The following is a 16,138-nucleotide window of genomic DNA, read 5'->3' on the forward strand; positions in this document are numbered from 1 at the left end:
TTCCCGATCCACAGAGAAAAGCAGAAAAATTGGAGAAAGTATTATTCTTTCATTGCCCTAAAAATCCTATAATGCTTTACTTAAAAATAAGTATATAGGGCTTCCCTGGTGGCGCAGTGGTTGAGATTCCGCCTGCCGATGCAGGGGACATGGGTTCGTGCCCCGGTCCAGGAAGATCCCACATGCCACGGAGCGGCTGGGCCCATGAGCCATGGCCGCTGAGCCTGCGCGTCCGGAGTCTGTGCTCCGCAACGGGAGAGGCCACAACAGTGAGAGGCCCGCGGACCGCAAAAAAAAAAAAAAAAAAAAAAAAAAATAAGTATATAAACCTAGGCTCTAAGTGTCCATAACATTTGAACAAATATATATATACATACACATACATATAAACACACACACATCCTCATCCAAATGTATATAGATATATATACTCAAATAGATATATAGATAGATAGATAGATATAGATATAGGTATCAGATTTGTATTTCTTTCTCTCTCTCTCCCCCTCCCTCCCTCCCTCTCTCTCTCTCTCTCTCTCTCTCTCCCCCCCCCTTTCTTTGCACATCAGGAGTACAGTTAAGATTTCAAATGCTAAGGAGTTATTATTTGGGGGCCACGTCTATTTTACTATATCCAAATAAGAATGAATAATGATCAGAGAATGGATATATTCAAAACTAAATCAAGGAACTAGATTAGACTGGAAAGGAAAGAGCTATAAATGTAGTTTAAGTTCAGAAATCTTGAGCTTAGGAGAATTTTACGTAAAATATGGTCCAAACTCTACTTATTTTAAAAGTTCAGAAAAAAATAAACGTACACATCTCTTAAACGTGAGGGTAGACCTAAAATTTTAGTTTTTGTATTCTGAGCTCATTCCATTGCCACTCATTGAGTTCAGTTATTTTACCACAATTCCTCTTTCTAAAGCAGAAAAATAGCCTTGTAAAATTTCACTAAGAAGATTTAAGAATGATTCAATCTTTCAACTAAGCATACATAAATATGGATTATTTTAAGTGTACTGAAATGCCAATATTCTGTACAAACTCTATCCCCCAAAGACTGGTTATGACTGGTTAAATCAATTGTTGGTAAATGTAAAAATTCACATAATGTCATATGATCTCAGAACATTAAACTTATTTGCTCCATACTGTAGGATTTAATTTTCTTCATTCTATAAACTCACAGCCAAGTATATACCATAAAAATAGGTATGAGCATCATCGAATAAAAGCAATTATTGTAAATTCAGTCTAGCTTTTTCTTTAAGAAAAAGAGCCTTTTTTTTTTTTTACTGCAACAATAAAGTACCACAAACAACAATGTGGAATCTAAAAAACACAACAAACTAGTGAATATAACAAAAAAGAAGCAGGCTCACAGATATAGAGAACAAACTAGTGGTTACCAGTGGGGAGAGGGGACAGGGAGGAGAAATAAAAGGGCATGGGAGTAAGAGGTACAACTATTATGTATAAAATAAGCTACCAGGATATATAGTACAATACAAGGAATATAGCTTATATTTTATAATAACCGTAAATGGAGTATAACCTTTAAAAATTGTGAATCACTATTGTATACCTGTAATGTACAAAATATTGCACAACTGTACTTCAATTAAAAAATAATTGATTTTTTAATACAAATCATCAGTTATTGGTCTGTATGATCTTGATTGAGTTGCTTATCATCTTTACTCCTTAGTAAAATAGTAGAAGGTACGTGAAATCCTCTCTAGTATATTCTCTAAATGAATATATATATATATATATATATTTTTTTTTTTTTTTCTCTTGATTGGTTATTTTCCTTTCCTCCTTCTACTAACAGAAAGAACAAAACTTTCTCAATCTTTTCATGAATGCATTCCTCTCCTACCTTGGTAATGGTCTCGTGAAGTTTGAAAAAAGGATCCATTTCTTCAATTTTTGTTGCACGTTTAGGGAAAAAGCCTTCAGAGAGAAAACTTGGACCCTGTGGAAAATCAGAAAATAAACATTCTAAACTCTTCATTGATTTTGTTTTTCAAGGGCTTATTGGATTTTCTTTAAAGATTAAAAAGGACTCTAAATTGCTGTAAGGTTTCTGTTGATTGTTGGACTTCATTCTGCTGATATAATTAACCAGTCACAAAATATTTATAAATTAAAATGACTAGACTTCTATAACACTTGACATTATTTGTATTTACCAAAGAATGTTTTCTTACTCAGAAGAGATCATTATTTGCTGTTCACCCTTTTATTTTTCAAATGCAGACAGTGTAGAGTAAGATACCTTGACTGCAAAACCCATATCTAAAACCCCTTCTCTATTTTATATATTAAATTTTATGCTTAAAGACTGGTAGAATAGAATGTTTTTAATAAAAAAAAAGTCTAGGCAACAGGGTGCATAATATTTTAAATACTGCAAAACTTACTTCAAAACAATAGTAGGATATGTTTTGAGTAGAATGACCTCATGGCTTTATGTGCTGCCAATAAAGTTGTAACGTTGTATCAGACCCTTAGCGTGAAGATGGTTGAAATGAATCAAGATATTGTAATTAATCATTCTGTACTTGCAGGTGCAGATAAATTTCAGGATGCAAGAAGACACGGGATGCTGATAAGGTAGCTATCTGCTATGGTCTGAATATTTATGCCCCCCCCCAATTCATATGCTGAAATCCTAATCTCCAAAGTAACAGTATTAGGAGGTGGGGCCTTAGGGATGTGATTAGGTCATCAGGGCTTTGTTTTCATAATTGGAATTAGTGTCCTATAAAAGAGACCTCACAGAGCTCCCTAGCCCCTTATGTGAGGATACAATAAGAATTCTGCAACCTGGAGGAGGGCTCTCACCTAACCATGCTGGCACCCTGATCTTGGACTTCCAGCCACCAGAACTTGAGAAATAAATTCCTGTTGTTTACAAGCCACTCAGTCTGTGATACTTTGTTATAACAGCTCAAATGGACTAAGACAATACCTAAAACAATGCTCTTATAGTTATCAACACTATAAGTATCCTATGAAACAATTATTATCTACATATAATTTTCATTTGAAAACCTGAAGTAACTAAACTTATTTGTCTTAAAAAATATAAGATTGGGACAGAATATATGTACTTATGCAGGTGATAGATATACAGAAAGAAAGAAAAATAGATGATAGATATATAGATAGGTAAATTTTTCAAAATCATCATGGGAAAGATAGATTAAGTCAAGTCTACACCAACAATGACCACACAGGATAACAAATTTAATTTGAATTCTATTAGAACTATTTATTAGAGTAATCCAACAGCAGAACAGACTACATTAGGATATATCAATAGTGAGAAAGAAAGTTAGGATGCTGTAGTTGAGACTCAGAAGTCATACACATGAGAAATGAAACCAACATAATTGTAAGTCTTCATATATTAAATAATTCTGTGATCAAGCAGACTCTTAACCCCCTATTTTGAACAATACTATGATTTAAAAAAAAAGTAATTTAGCTGTTTGCTCCAGCATATATGCACTTTTCGATAATAAGACCATGAATCAACCAAATAGCTGACCTATCAAGACTAACGCTTATTTGTCAAAACTTGTTTATGTTCCTCTCCTCATTTTAACCACCAATCTAAAAGTAATTTTAGAAACTGCCCAGTTCCAACCAGTATTCCAGTTTTTAAGACCTGCCATAAAACCACACAGCCAAGGCCTAAAATGTCATAAATGCCCTTTCCTAATTTCTCCCCATTTTGAGAGACTACTAAGACTCAGTGCTATGGGTTGAATAATTCATATGTGAAATCCTAGCCTTTAGTACCTCAGAATGTGATCTTATTTGGAAATAGGTCACTGCATAAATAACTAAGTTAGAATGAGGTCATACTGGAATAGAGTTGGTCCCCAGTACAATGTGACTGGTGTCCTTATAAAAAGAGGAAATTTAGAGACAAATTTGTATACAGGGAGAAAAGCATTCACACATGAAGGCACAGACTGGAGCGATGTGTCTACAAGCCAAAGAACTCAAAAGATTACCTCAAAATCACCAGAAACTGGTCAAGAGGCTTGGAACTGATTCTCTGTCACAGACCTCAGGAAAAACCAACACTGGTAACACCTTGAACTGTTAAGACAATACATGTCTGTTGTTTAAGTCACTCAATCTGTTGTGCTTTGTTATGGCAGCCCTAGGAAACTAATACACTCAGTCAAGGTGGTATTCTTCTTTACTGAAATAGGTCTAATACACTTAATTTTGTTTATCAACAGAGTTTTGTGGAGGTATTTTGGGCAGTCAACATAGAAATAGGTTAAAATTTGGGTTTTGCCACTTAACAGTTGTGCCATATTAAGCATCTTAATCTCCAGAGGATTAGTTACAGCATCTAAGAAACTTGGAGAATAACATATATTTCACAGAGATGTTGTCAACAGTCCAATCCTGCTACATAGGAGACACTATGTTTAATAACATTGATGATGTTGCTAAAAACAATAAATATCATAATAATGATGGTGAGGGTGGTAATGATGGGGTAGTGATTACGGTATCATGCTGAACTAAAGGAAATCCAAAGACTCTGTGTGATCCTGTGGGAAACAGTGTACAATTTGCATAGAGGTATCTCTGAATTGACTTTAGTGAAAGTATGACATGGACAATTTGCCATATTCATTTTCATTTAATAATTAAGCTTGAAGTTCTTAAAAAGTTTGCCCCATGAGTAATTGCAAATAAAGCTGAAATAATTTTATCCGTTTAGTATACTTAGCAAAACAAAACTTCATAAATAGTGCAAAAGTAAACTATCAGCGAGCCTCAAAATGAATGATCCCGTAAGAATAGAAATTGGGAGTTATAATTAATGAGGTTTTTATTGAACTTTCAATTATTCAAAAACAGAACATATTAAATTAAATTATCCATATGTGCCTTATTCTCTAATATAATCTCCTTCTCTTTCTGGTTGCTTCAACTATCTCTTTCATCCCATTGTTTGTTTCTAGTGCCTCATTTTTATAAGCATTTAAAGAATATGCATTTGACAATTACTGTATGCCAGGTCCTAAACTAAATGCAGAATGTTGTCCTTAATCTCATGGAACTTAATCTAATGCGATTTGGACGATAATCTAACATCAATGTGTTTGAAAATATTAAGACACTACCATTCCTTTTCAATATAATAATAATCATTTATGAACAGTTATTTATATATCCTGACATAAAAAATAATGAAAAGATTAAAAAGAATATATGCTTTGTAAAAGATTTTCACTGCTATCAAATTAACTATGATTGATAGCTGTTTGATAATGGCTCCCACCTGTTGATGAACAGAGGCAAGTAAAACACCACTAACCATTTAGAGAGCACTTTCGTTTAGAACAATTCATTGATAGACTGAAATGAAAGAGTAAGTTAAGATATGCAGAACTTAATATTGTATGTATGTCACATGGAGATCATAGTGAGAATATCACAGAAGAAGTGATATTGATAAGAAAAGTTTATCCAGGATCTAGTTTAAAATTCAGTGTGTCTCGGGGCTTCCCTGGTGGCGCAGTGGATGAGAGTCCGCCTGCTGATGCAGAGGACTGCGGGTTCGCGCCCCGGTCCGGGAAGATCCCACATGGCGCGGAGCGGCTGGGCCCATAAGCCATGGCCGCTGGGCCTGCGCGTCCAGAGCCTGTGCTCCGCAATGGGGGAGGCCACAGCAGTGAGAGGCCCGCGTACCGCAAAAAAAAAAAAAAAAAAAAAAAAAAGAAAATTCAGTGTGTCTCCCCAGTCTCTCAACTTAGTTGTCCTTTCTGTAACATTTAACAATATTTAGCACACCTTTCTTCTTTCAACTCTTTTTCCTAAAGTCCATGATTTGACTCTGGTGGTTCTCCATTCATATATTATTTTCTACCTATAACTGGATTCTCTTTTCCTTTTTTGAGTCTTTATTGTTTCTAGGTGGTTTACCTAATCTTCTCCTTATCACAGTCTCCCTAGGTGGTTTGGTCTACTTTTCTGGCTTCAATGGCCAAATTCAGATTGATAATTCCCAAATCTTTATCTCTGGCTTAGTTCCTGTTTTCAGTTCATCATTTTTTGCCTACAAGAGCTTTCAGACACATTAATTCATGTTGCAAATCATGAGCATGTGTTCCCCCATTGTCACCTTAATTTCTTACCTTGGATAATAGCATAATACCTACATTTTACCCAAATGTGAAATTTTATGTCATTCTTGACTCCCATTTCTTTCAAACTTGGTACCACAGAACTACACTAGCCAATTTCTTTCTAATTCATATGTTTAGACAATTCTCTACAAGTTCTTATTTGTTGCCATAGTCCAGTTACTCATTACTTTCACCCAAACTATGGTCCTTATTGTCTGTAGAGGAAAGTCCAAACTCATTAGTATATTTCACAAACAAGTCCCAACCTATCTTCTTTCACCTTTAAACAAGTCTTTCTTTCCCATAAACTTATTTGCACTATTTTCATATAGCTACTGCTTAAGTCACAGCAGTCTATTCACCAAACCTTGAATTCATCCTTACCTTTGCTATCTCTGTCCCTTTCTGCCATTTCTTCTTCTGCCTGGAATGCTTTTTCTTTATCTGTTTATCAGGCTTCTTTCTAGAACTGTTTTCCTCGATCCTCACCAACCCAACAGAATTCATAGTTCTCTTGTCAGTCTTTCCATATCACCTTGTGTTTGCTTTTTACTCACCGTTTATTACATTTTTGTTATATTTCTGTTTTTATCACTATACCATGAGCTTTTTAAGACTTGAGACTCTTTTCTTATTAAATTAGTCTAAGACTGCCAGACAACCTTGAGTAAGTCATTAATCTCTCAAGCTTAGTATCATCCTCCATAAAGCTGAAATGTAAATATACTTGCCCTTCTAACACCAGAGAGCTCATGTCAGGATCAAGCAAAATAACAGAGCATACAAAATGCTCAGTAAGGAGGAAAGGACTACACTATTACTGGATGGTGTTTGATTTTTATCACACTTGCTAGGAATTGCTTTTCTATATAACCAAGAGTCAGAGTTTTGAAATTTAAATTACTAAAAATTTGTATTTGTATATTAAACTCTATGTGAAATTTTTCTTTTAAAACCTACAGTTGTTAAAATAAAGTTTGAAAACCATTTCTGTAGGTAATAGGAAGTCCTTGGAGGGTTTTGAACAGAGCAAGTGATATTTTCAAGTGTGTATTCAGGATAGCACACACTGATGCATATGTAGGGAATAAATTTAAAAGAGAAACGATGGAAACAGGAAGTATAGACAGAAGACTATTGCAGTAATACAGTGAGAAAGAGTGAGAAGTTAGGCCAGGACAGTGGTAGTAGAAACAGAGAGGAGGAGATGTGTTTGGTAAATGCTTGAGATAAAATTGGTACTACTTAGTAATTAACTGGAGTTAGAAACCTTTAAAAGGGGTCAAGATTGCACGTATTTCTAGATTTGATAAAATGAGTGATAAAATTGGAGGTGATGTGTTTGTGGGACATCCATGTGATGTTACCCCAGAAAATGAGGGATGTCATTCAACACCAATTTGGTTAAAGACTAAATTCTAGACTAAAGATATAACAATAATTTGAAAAGCATATACATGGTAGTTAAAATGTAAAAGGGGACTACATGCAGACTTAGAAGTATACTGCGTATAGCACAGATGACACTCTGAATAACAACAAGTTCTCTGAATGGCACTGATATTTGAGTGGGAGAATAAAAATAAAACCCACAATGACATTATAGATGAAATCATCAGAGAAATGTAAAGATAACCAGGTGAGTGTGATTTCATGAGAGTCAAAAAGGTAAAGACTGTTCGGAAATAAATAATCAATGCTTCAAAGGAAGTGAAGAAATACGATAAGATAAAAATTATTCATCAGAAGTAGCATTTCAGAGATTCTTGGTGTTCTTTGTTGGAGGGGTCTCTGTGGATTCATGAATGCAGGAGACAATGCAATCAGTTGAGAGAATAAGTGTGAAGAGAAGAAAGGAAACATCAACTATGAACTACATTATTCTCTCTAGAAATTAAGATTAGGCTGAGAAGTTAGAAAAATTGATCATTAACTATAGAGAGTAAAAGAATCGAGAAAGAGTTTATTTGTTGTTTTTTAGACTGGATTAATGTGGATATATTTTAATATAAGAGAAAGCATCCAGAAGATAAAAGAGATTTAAAAAATACCAGAAAAGTTGGGGGAAATAAATAGATCACAGTCTTAAAGGAAAGGAATTCAAAGCTCACTAAAGTTACCCAGAAATCAGAGTTGTAAGTAGACGAGCCATTGGTGAAAAAGGATGAAACGAAGAAAGGCTAAAAATATGGTGGAAGACAATGCTAGTATGTAGACAGAGGTGAAGAAAGGAAAAAACACAAAAACAAAAACAAAGGTTATGTGTAGTTCAGCTCTAAACTGGATTGAGTTGACTAAACTTTAACTCACTACCATACTAAAATATACCCTTTGCATTTTTTTCCAGAAATAACCGTTTAAAATATTTAGTCCATGTGGGCTTAGTGGGTGCTGAATTAGACAAAAACAGTCTGCATGCACTTTCTTTTTTACAGTTGGCACCCAATGAGCATGACCTGGAATGAATAGGATAATAATTGCCTTTTTCATATACCAATACTAGGCTAAGCACTCTACACATATCACCTAATTTAATCCACAAACTTACTATTAAGGTAGAAACTATTATTACCCTGTCTTTACAAATGGGGGAACTGACAACCAATGAATTTCAGATAGTAGCTCAAGATCATACCATAAGTAAGTGGTAGAGCTAGATTTAAACCCAAGTCTCTCTAACTCCACAGCCTACACTTTCATTCCTATGCCACACACCTCCTCCTCACTGCCAAAGTTTCTCATAGCCTGAGATCCTGTGCTTTTGCCTTTAAGTAGGAAAAGATTTCCCTCACCTCTTGTTCCAATTCCCTCCAAGTCCTAGTCTACTCTCTAAGTGGCATAAACACTATGCACAGTTTAAAGGATATAATCAAAGACTCCCTGCTTAGCCTAAATAAAATTGAATCTAAAACGTTCCATGTACACTTCCTTCATTGCAATATTCTCCTTTCTGCAATCAGAGAATATACACATCAATACTTAAATTTAATATATGAAATTAAAACACTTGCAAGATTTGAATGGCACTGACATTCATGACATGCTGGGCTGAGGAAAAAGGTAATTAGATCCACAATTTTTGAAACATAACATTCTCATCACTATGCAAAGTAAAACAGATCTGAGATGATGTGGAGCCCAAATAGAAGTGTAACAATCCAAGGGTCAAATATAGAACAACATCAGGACATTATTTTCTGAATTCACTCATGTTTTTCATTTCAATTATTTTTTTCAAGTTCTAAGACGGTCCATAGCATTGGCTTTATTGAGAATATTCAAGGCACCTTCATAGTTCTATTCATATTTATTTAGCATCCTAATTTGAGACTTGGATATTAGAAATCTTAATTCAATCCAAATATACAAAGCAAAACATGGAAAATTCAGATTAAATATAATTTTTACAAAGTCAAAAAATATTAGAAAACCAACACTAAAAATTAGCTGTGTGTGTGTGTTTCTTAAACATTTTGCCTTTTCTTGCAAAGTACTTTTGAGATGGGGATAATAATTGTAATATTAGCCTTTGTGAATTATTCCATCGAATTCATGATTTATTTTTGGTCTTGAAGTTCTTACATGCCAACACAATACTTTTATAGGACCCAGTCTTCATATTTTAGACTTTCTTCAAGCTAATCAGTTTTATTTATTTTGCCTTCTTTCCTCCCTTAATCATTGAATGTGCGCCTGTCTTACCTATTAATAAATACAAACTGTGCATCACTAGTTAAATAGTCTATGCTTATGTTTTATTTTGTTTTGTTTTTCACATCACACTTTCTAGACAGATCAGGAGGCAGGGAAAGCTAAGGTACAACAACAAAGAATCAAACAATAAAAGATGCTCTTATCAGAGTATTTCACAAATTAAGGCATTGTTATAATAAATGCTTTTAGTTTACTTATAGTTTAATGGTAAATAATATTTTGATGGTAAATAATTGATTAAGTGCATAGATATGGCCTATTAAGCTTTCTTAATAAACATTAATTATTCCATATGGTAAAACCAATGAGTAGTGTTTGCTAATGCTTCCGTATCTGTGCTGCCATTATGGATAGAAGAATAACACATGACAATCCAGCATAAAGAGCAGGCTCAGGGGAGGAACCCTGCGAAGGTTGTATTAACAAGGTGACAAAAAATGACTGATCCAAAGTCCCACTTATCAGCCCCGCAACTTCTAGGATCTCATAACATTAACTCTATAAAGAGTTGTTATAAACTCTACAGATGAGTTGTAAGAGATAACTCATCTCATTTTACATTCTATCCCTTAAACTTCCATGAGAATTCTTTTGTTTTTTGTGTGTTTGTTTCCAGCAAAAGAAGAGGGAGGAGCCATCAACTTGCTGACACATGCTAACACTGTGCAAGGGGCCAATGCAGCATAGTTTCACATTAGGAAGGAAAAAATAAATATAACTATTTATTGTTGTATTTTTCTATTCACTCCTAAACAGAGTTCTCTGTAGCTGTGATGCCCTGTAGTACATACTTCCAAAAAAATAAGTAAATAAATATAATAAAGTATCAGCTGATAAAACAGAAAGATGAGAAATCAGCAGCCTTTTTCTGAAACCAGCAACTGACTGCCTACAGGCTCTTCATTGTGCATATTTATCACCAGTGGCCCTGCACCCCTGTATTCGTTCCCTGAGACTTTAGGGGTGATTCCTTCCTAGCCTCTTCTAGCTTTTTCACTGTGGCTGCATAACTCGTATCTCTGCCTCTGTCTTTAAATGGCCTTGTCTTCTGTGTGTCTTCTGTGATAGAGATACTTGTCATTGGATTGAAAGCCCACCCTGATAATTCAGGATGATTTTATCTCAAATCCATAATTTAATTACATCCACACAGACTCTTTCCCCATATAAGGTCCCATTCACAGGTTCCAGGTGACATATTGTTTTGGGGACCACCACTTCACCACACTACAATTACTATCTTCATGTTTTCAATGGGCTCTCTATACTAAAGCCTGGAAAGGTTATTGCTAGTAACAGACCTCAAGATTCAATTCTAATTCAGACTTTATTCTTGTTTCTCCTTTTTTTAAGAATAACCATAAAATTGAAGGATTATACATTTGTAAAATAACCCTGAGGTGAGGCACACATTGAAACTGTTCTAATTAAGTAGTAGTTGTGGATTAGCTACAAATTCAAGGAGTTGTCTGGTTTGGAAGGTGTTTACATAGGTATAAAATTGTCAAAACCTATCTAACTTAACACATAAATGTGTGCATTTTATTGTGTATAAATTGTATCTTAAAGGAAAGCAACTTTCCTAGATAAGGGACATTACTATCATCCCACACAGATTTTTCTTTCTCTTCTTCTTGTGTAAGTTTTGGTAAGTTCTGGTTTTCAAATAATTTGTCTATTTCATCTAAATTATGAAATATATTGTTATAAAATTATCCATAATATCACCTATTTATCACTTTAATAGGATCTGAGGTATTGATCATGTTGGTAATTTTTGTATCATCTCCTACACAGCTATTTACAATCATTAAAATTTTGGCTGTTGTCTTCTTACTCCCATGATTTCTTACAAATATATTCCATGTTTTAAAGTTTTCTGTGTTGCTTTGATATACATTATTTTTTGATAGCCACAGTTGTTTAAGATCAGAAAAGTGGTGTTGTCATTACCCTCATTTTATGAATAAGTACTGAGATTCAGAGATTATCTAACTAGATAGATTCTGCTACTAGGTGGTACAACCTGGATTGGAATTCATCTCCAATCTGCTGCTACTCACATTCCATAATCCCGCATCTCAAATGCAAAAATCAAGCCAGATTAGCAGTCAGTGCTAGATATTAGAGAGGATACTATAGAAATTGCAAGACAAAAATGAGTGCCCAGTTTAGTGTAAAACTAAATTGGATATAATAGAGATCGTTTTAAGGTTTAAAAATCCATGATAAAATTCCACACATAAATCACTGCTTGTCCAGTTGTTTTATGGTACTTGTTGAGCGAACATGTCACAGATAAATTCTTTCATTTCCCTTTCTTGTCCCTACACTTTCCAAGGCTAAGTGTGTATTATATAGAAATGGTTTTATTAGTGAAATTAACAAAGTCTTTCTTAGTATCCATAGGAAAGGGAGGAATAGGGCATGTATAGTCTCAAAAATAACATTTTATTAATTCAACAAGTGTTAATTACTAAATAATATCAGAAATTTCAAGGATTTATAAAATGAACATGTTTATACATGATATCCTCATCTTTAATTCTCCTGAAACTGCAAATTAAAATAAAACTTTAAAGCTTTTGGTATGTAGGAGGAATACTAAGAGACTAAAACAAAGTATATCTAGAGAACAGTGAATTCAATAACAGTGATTTTGGTAGCTATCATTTACTGAGTGCCTACTAAGTACTGTACTGTCAGAAAGGAAATCCTCATGTATATCTACATGGCTAAGATTTTATGAGCAAATTTTACTGGAACCTGTATTAAATAACAGGCCTTGGAAGTTAAATGATGACTGAATAGTGAGAGAAACCTGAAAAGATTTACCTTTCTGGAGGTAAATCTGTGTTTACTCTTTAAAGGGGATAAAACCCAGAACCCTGGAAACATACCATTACATTACATTCATAACATTACACATGTAATATTACATTCCAATGGGGAAGAATCCCACCATCCCCTTCCCTTTCTAAGGAGAATTTATTTACCTTAGGGAAAGGAAGCTTCTTTCCCTCTCTTAGGAGGGGAGGGAAACAACGTACATATAAACTTATAAATTCATATTTTCAGGGTTCTTGTACTTTGTTATAGCATGCAAGCCTGTCTATCTGGCTCTTATTGCCTCAGAAGGGGAAGAAAATGGGATGTAAGGAACCAATGATGTTACTGCTGTAAATAATAAGAAGTCTGATCTCTGCTCCAGAAACCTCATGTTGGCATTCAGGATAATATAAATGAATATAGATATTAAAAATATGTCAGTGATAGGTACTTTAATAACAATAGCAATAATAATAACAATGTTTTTATTAATTAATCTGAGTAAATATAATAAATGTATAAGTATTGCATAAACATAATTTAAAATAAAAATATTTACTAGTTATATATTATGAATATATGTTTATTACACTAAAAGATATAAATATTTTATATTATATATACTATTTATATAATAAATATACAATATATGTTTGTCTATGCTAAATAAAGAATCCTTCTGGTCTTCTTTGCTGTGCCTGTCTGACTGACTGCCACTGCCCATCAACCCTTTCTACTAATGATGTACTCAGGTAGCAGCTTTGCTGAGGCCATTTCAGGCAGCCTATCTTCATAACAGGACAAACAATAATGCAAGGCTACCCGGCCAGGGATACTCACCACCCCTTGCTGAGTGATCTTTGGCAAAGCAACACTCCTGAGATGATTTCTCCTTTGCAAACCGTGTGACTGACAGGGTCTAGGTGCTCTGGCCAGGTGTCAGGCCTGTGCCTCTGAGGTGGGAGAGCTGAGTTCAGGACATTGGTACACCTGAGACCTCCCGGCTCCACATCATATCAAATAGTGAAAGCTCTCCCAATGACCTCCATATCAATGCTAAGACCCAGCTCCACTCAATGACCAGCAAGCTACAGTGCTAGACACCCTAGGCCAAACAACAGGCAAGACAGGAACACAATCACACCCATTAGCAGAAAGGATGCCTAAAATCATAATTAGGTCACAGACACCCCAAAACAACCACCGGACGTGGTCCCGCCCAGCAAAAAGAAAAGATCCAGCCTCATCCACCAGAACATAGGCACCAGTCCCCTCTACCAGGAAGCCTACACAACTCACTGAACCAACCTTAGCCACTGGGGGCAGACACCAAAACAAACGGGAACTACGAACCTGCAGCCTGTGAAAAGGAAACCACAAACACAGTAAGTTAAGCAAAATGAGAAGACAGAGAAACACACAACAGGTGAAGGAGCAGGGCAAAAACCCATGACACCAAACAAATGAAGAGGAAATAAGCAGTCTACCTGAAAAAAAATTCAGTGTAATGACAGTAAAGATGATCCAAAATCTTGGAAATAGAATGGAGAAAATACAAGAAAAGTTTAACAAGGACCTAGAAGAACTAAAGAGCAAACAAAAAATGATGAACAACACAATAAATGAAATTAAAAATTCTCTAGAAGGAATCAATAGCAGAATAAATGAGGCAGAAGAATGGATAAGTGACCGGGAAGATAAAATAGTGGAAATAACTACCGCAGAGCAGAATAAACAAAAAAGAATGAGAAGAATTGAGGACAGTCTCAGAGGCCTCTGGGACAACATTTAACGCACCAACATTCGAATTATAGGGGTCCCAAAAGAAGAGAAAAAGAAAGGGACTGAGAAAATATTTCTAGGGATTATAGTTGAAAACTCCCTTAATATGGGAAAGAAAATAGTCAATCGAGTCCAGGTAGCACAGAGAGTCCCATACAGGATAAATGCAAGGAGAAACATGCCAAGACACATAGTAATCAAACTATCAAAAATTAAATACAGAGAAAAAATATTAAAAGCATCAAGGGAAAAACAACAAATAACATAAAAGGGAATCCCCATAAGGTTAACAGCTGATCTTTGAGCAGAAACTCTACAAACCAGAAGGGACTGGCAGGACATATTTAAAGTGATGAAAGGGAAAAAACTACAACCAAGGTTACTCTACCCAGCAAGTATCTCATTCAGATTCAACGGAGAAATTAAAACCTTTACAGACAAGAAAAACCTAAGAGAATTCAGCACCACCAAATGAGCTTTACATCAACTGCTGAAGAAACTTCTCTAGGCAGGAAACACAAGAGAAGGAAAAGACCTACAATAACAAAACCAAAACAATTAAGAAAATGGTAATAGGAACATACATATAGATAACTACCTTAAATGCAAATGGATTAAATGCTCCAAACAAAAGACATAGACTGGCTGAATGGATACAACAACAAGACCCATATATATGCTGTCTACAAGAGATCCACTTCAAACCTAGGGACACATACAAACTGAAAGTGAGGGGATGGAAAAAGATATTCCATGCAAATGGAAATCAAAAGAGAGCTGGAGTAGAAATTCTCATATCAGATAAAATAGACTTTAAAATAAAGACTATGACAATAGACAAAGAAGGACACTACATAATATCAAGGGATCAATCCAAGAAGAAGATATAACAATTGTAAATATTTATGCACCCAACATAGGAGAAACAAAATACATAAGGCAAATGCTAACAGCCATAAAAGGGGAAATCAACAGTAACACAATCACAGTAGGGGACTTTAACACCCTACTTTCACCAATGGACAGATATCCAAAATGAAAATAAATAAGGAAACACAAGCTTTCAATGATACGTTAAACAAGATGGAATTAATTGATGTTTATAGGACATTCCATCCAAAAAAAACAGAATACACTTTCTTCTCAAGTGCTCATGCAAAATTCTCCAGGATAGATCATATCTTGGGTAACAAATCAAGCGTTGATTAATTTAAGAAAACTGAAATCGCATCAAGTATCTTTTCCAACCACAACGCTATGAGACTAGATATCAATTATAGGAAAAAAAAATCTGTAAAAAAATAAAAACACATGGAGGCTAAAAAATACACTACTAAATAACCAAGAGATCACTGAAGAAAGCAAAGGGGAAATAAAAAAAAAACCTAGAAACAAATGACAATGAAAACATGATGACCCAAAACTTATGGGATGCAGCAAAAGCAGTTTTAAGAGGGAAATTTTTAGCAATACAATCCAACCTCAAGAAACAAGAAAAATCCCAAATAAACAATGTAAACTTATACCTAAAGCAATTAGAGAAAGAATAACCAAAAAAAAACCAAAGTTAACAGAAGGAAAGAAATCAGATCAGAAATAAATGAAAGAGAAATGAAGGAAATGATAGAAAAGATCAA

General features: G+C 34.7%; 1 protein-coding gene across 3 annotated transcripts in view; it reads right to left on the bottom strand.

Moving 5' to 3' along the window:
• The window catches only part of NAALADL2 (N-acetylated alpha-linked acidic dipeptidase like 2), a 1,063,610-nt gene that overhangs the window by 218,116 nt on the left and 829,356 nt on the right, over window positions 1-16,138 (bottom strand). For 2 of the 3 annotated variants that reach the window (XM_060011115.1, XM_060011114.1), the window contains one exon: window positions 1,889-1,984. The exons of the other annotated variant lie outside the window; for it this stretch is intronic. In XM_060011115.1, coding sequence (XP_059867098.1) covers window positions 1,889-1,984 — 96 coding nt within the window. The remainder of the gene's footprint in view (window positions 1-1,888; window positions 1,985-16,138) is intronic. 3 annotated transcript variants of the gene reach the window in all.

Source organism: Delphinus delphis, chromosome 4 (genome assembly GCF_949987515.2).
Source record: "Delphinus delphis chromosome 4, mDelDel1.2, whole genome shotgun sequence".
Classification (NCBI taxonomy): domain Eukaryota; kingdom Metazoa; phylum Chordata; class Mammalia; order Artiodactyla; family Delphinidae; genus Delphinus; species Delphinus delphis.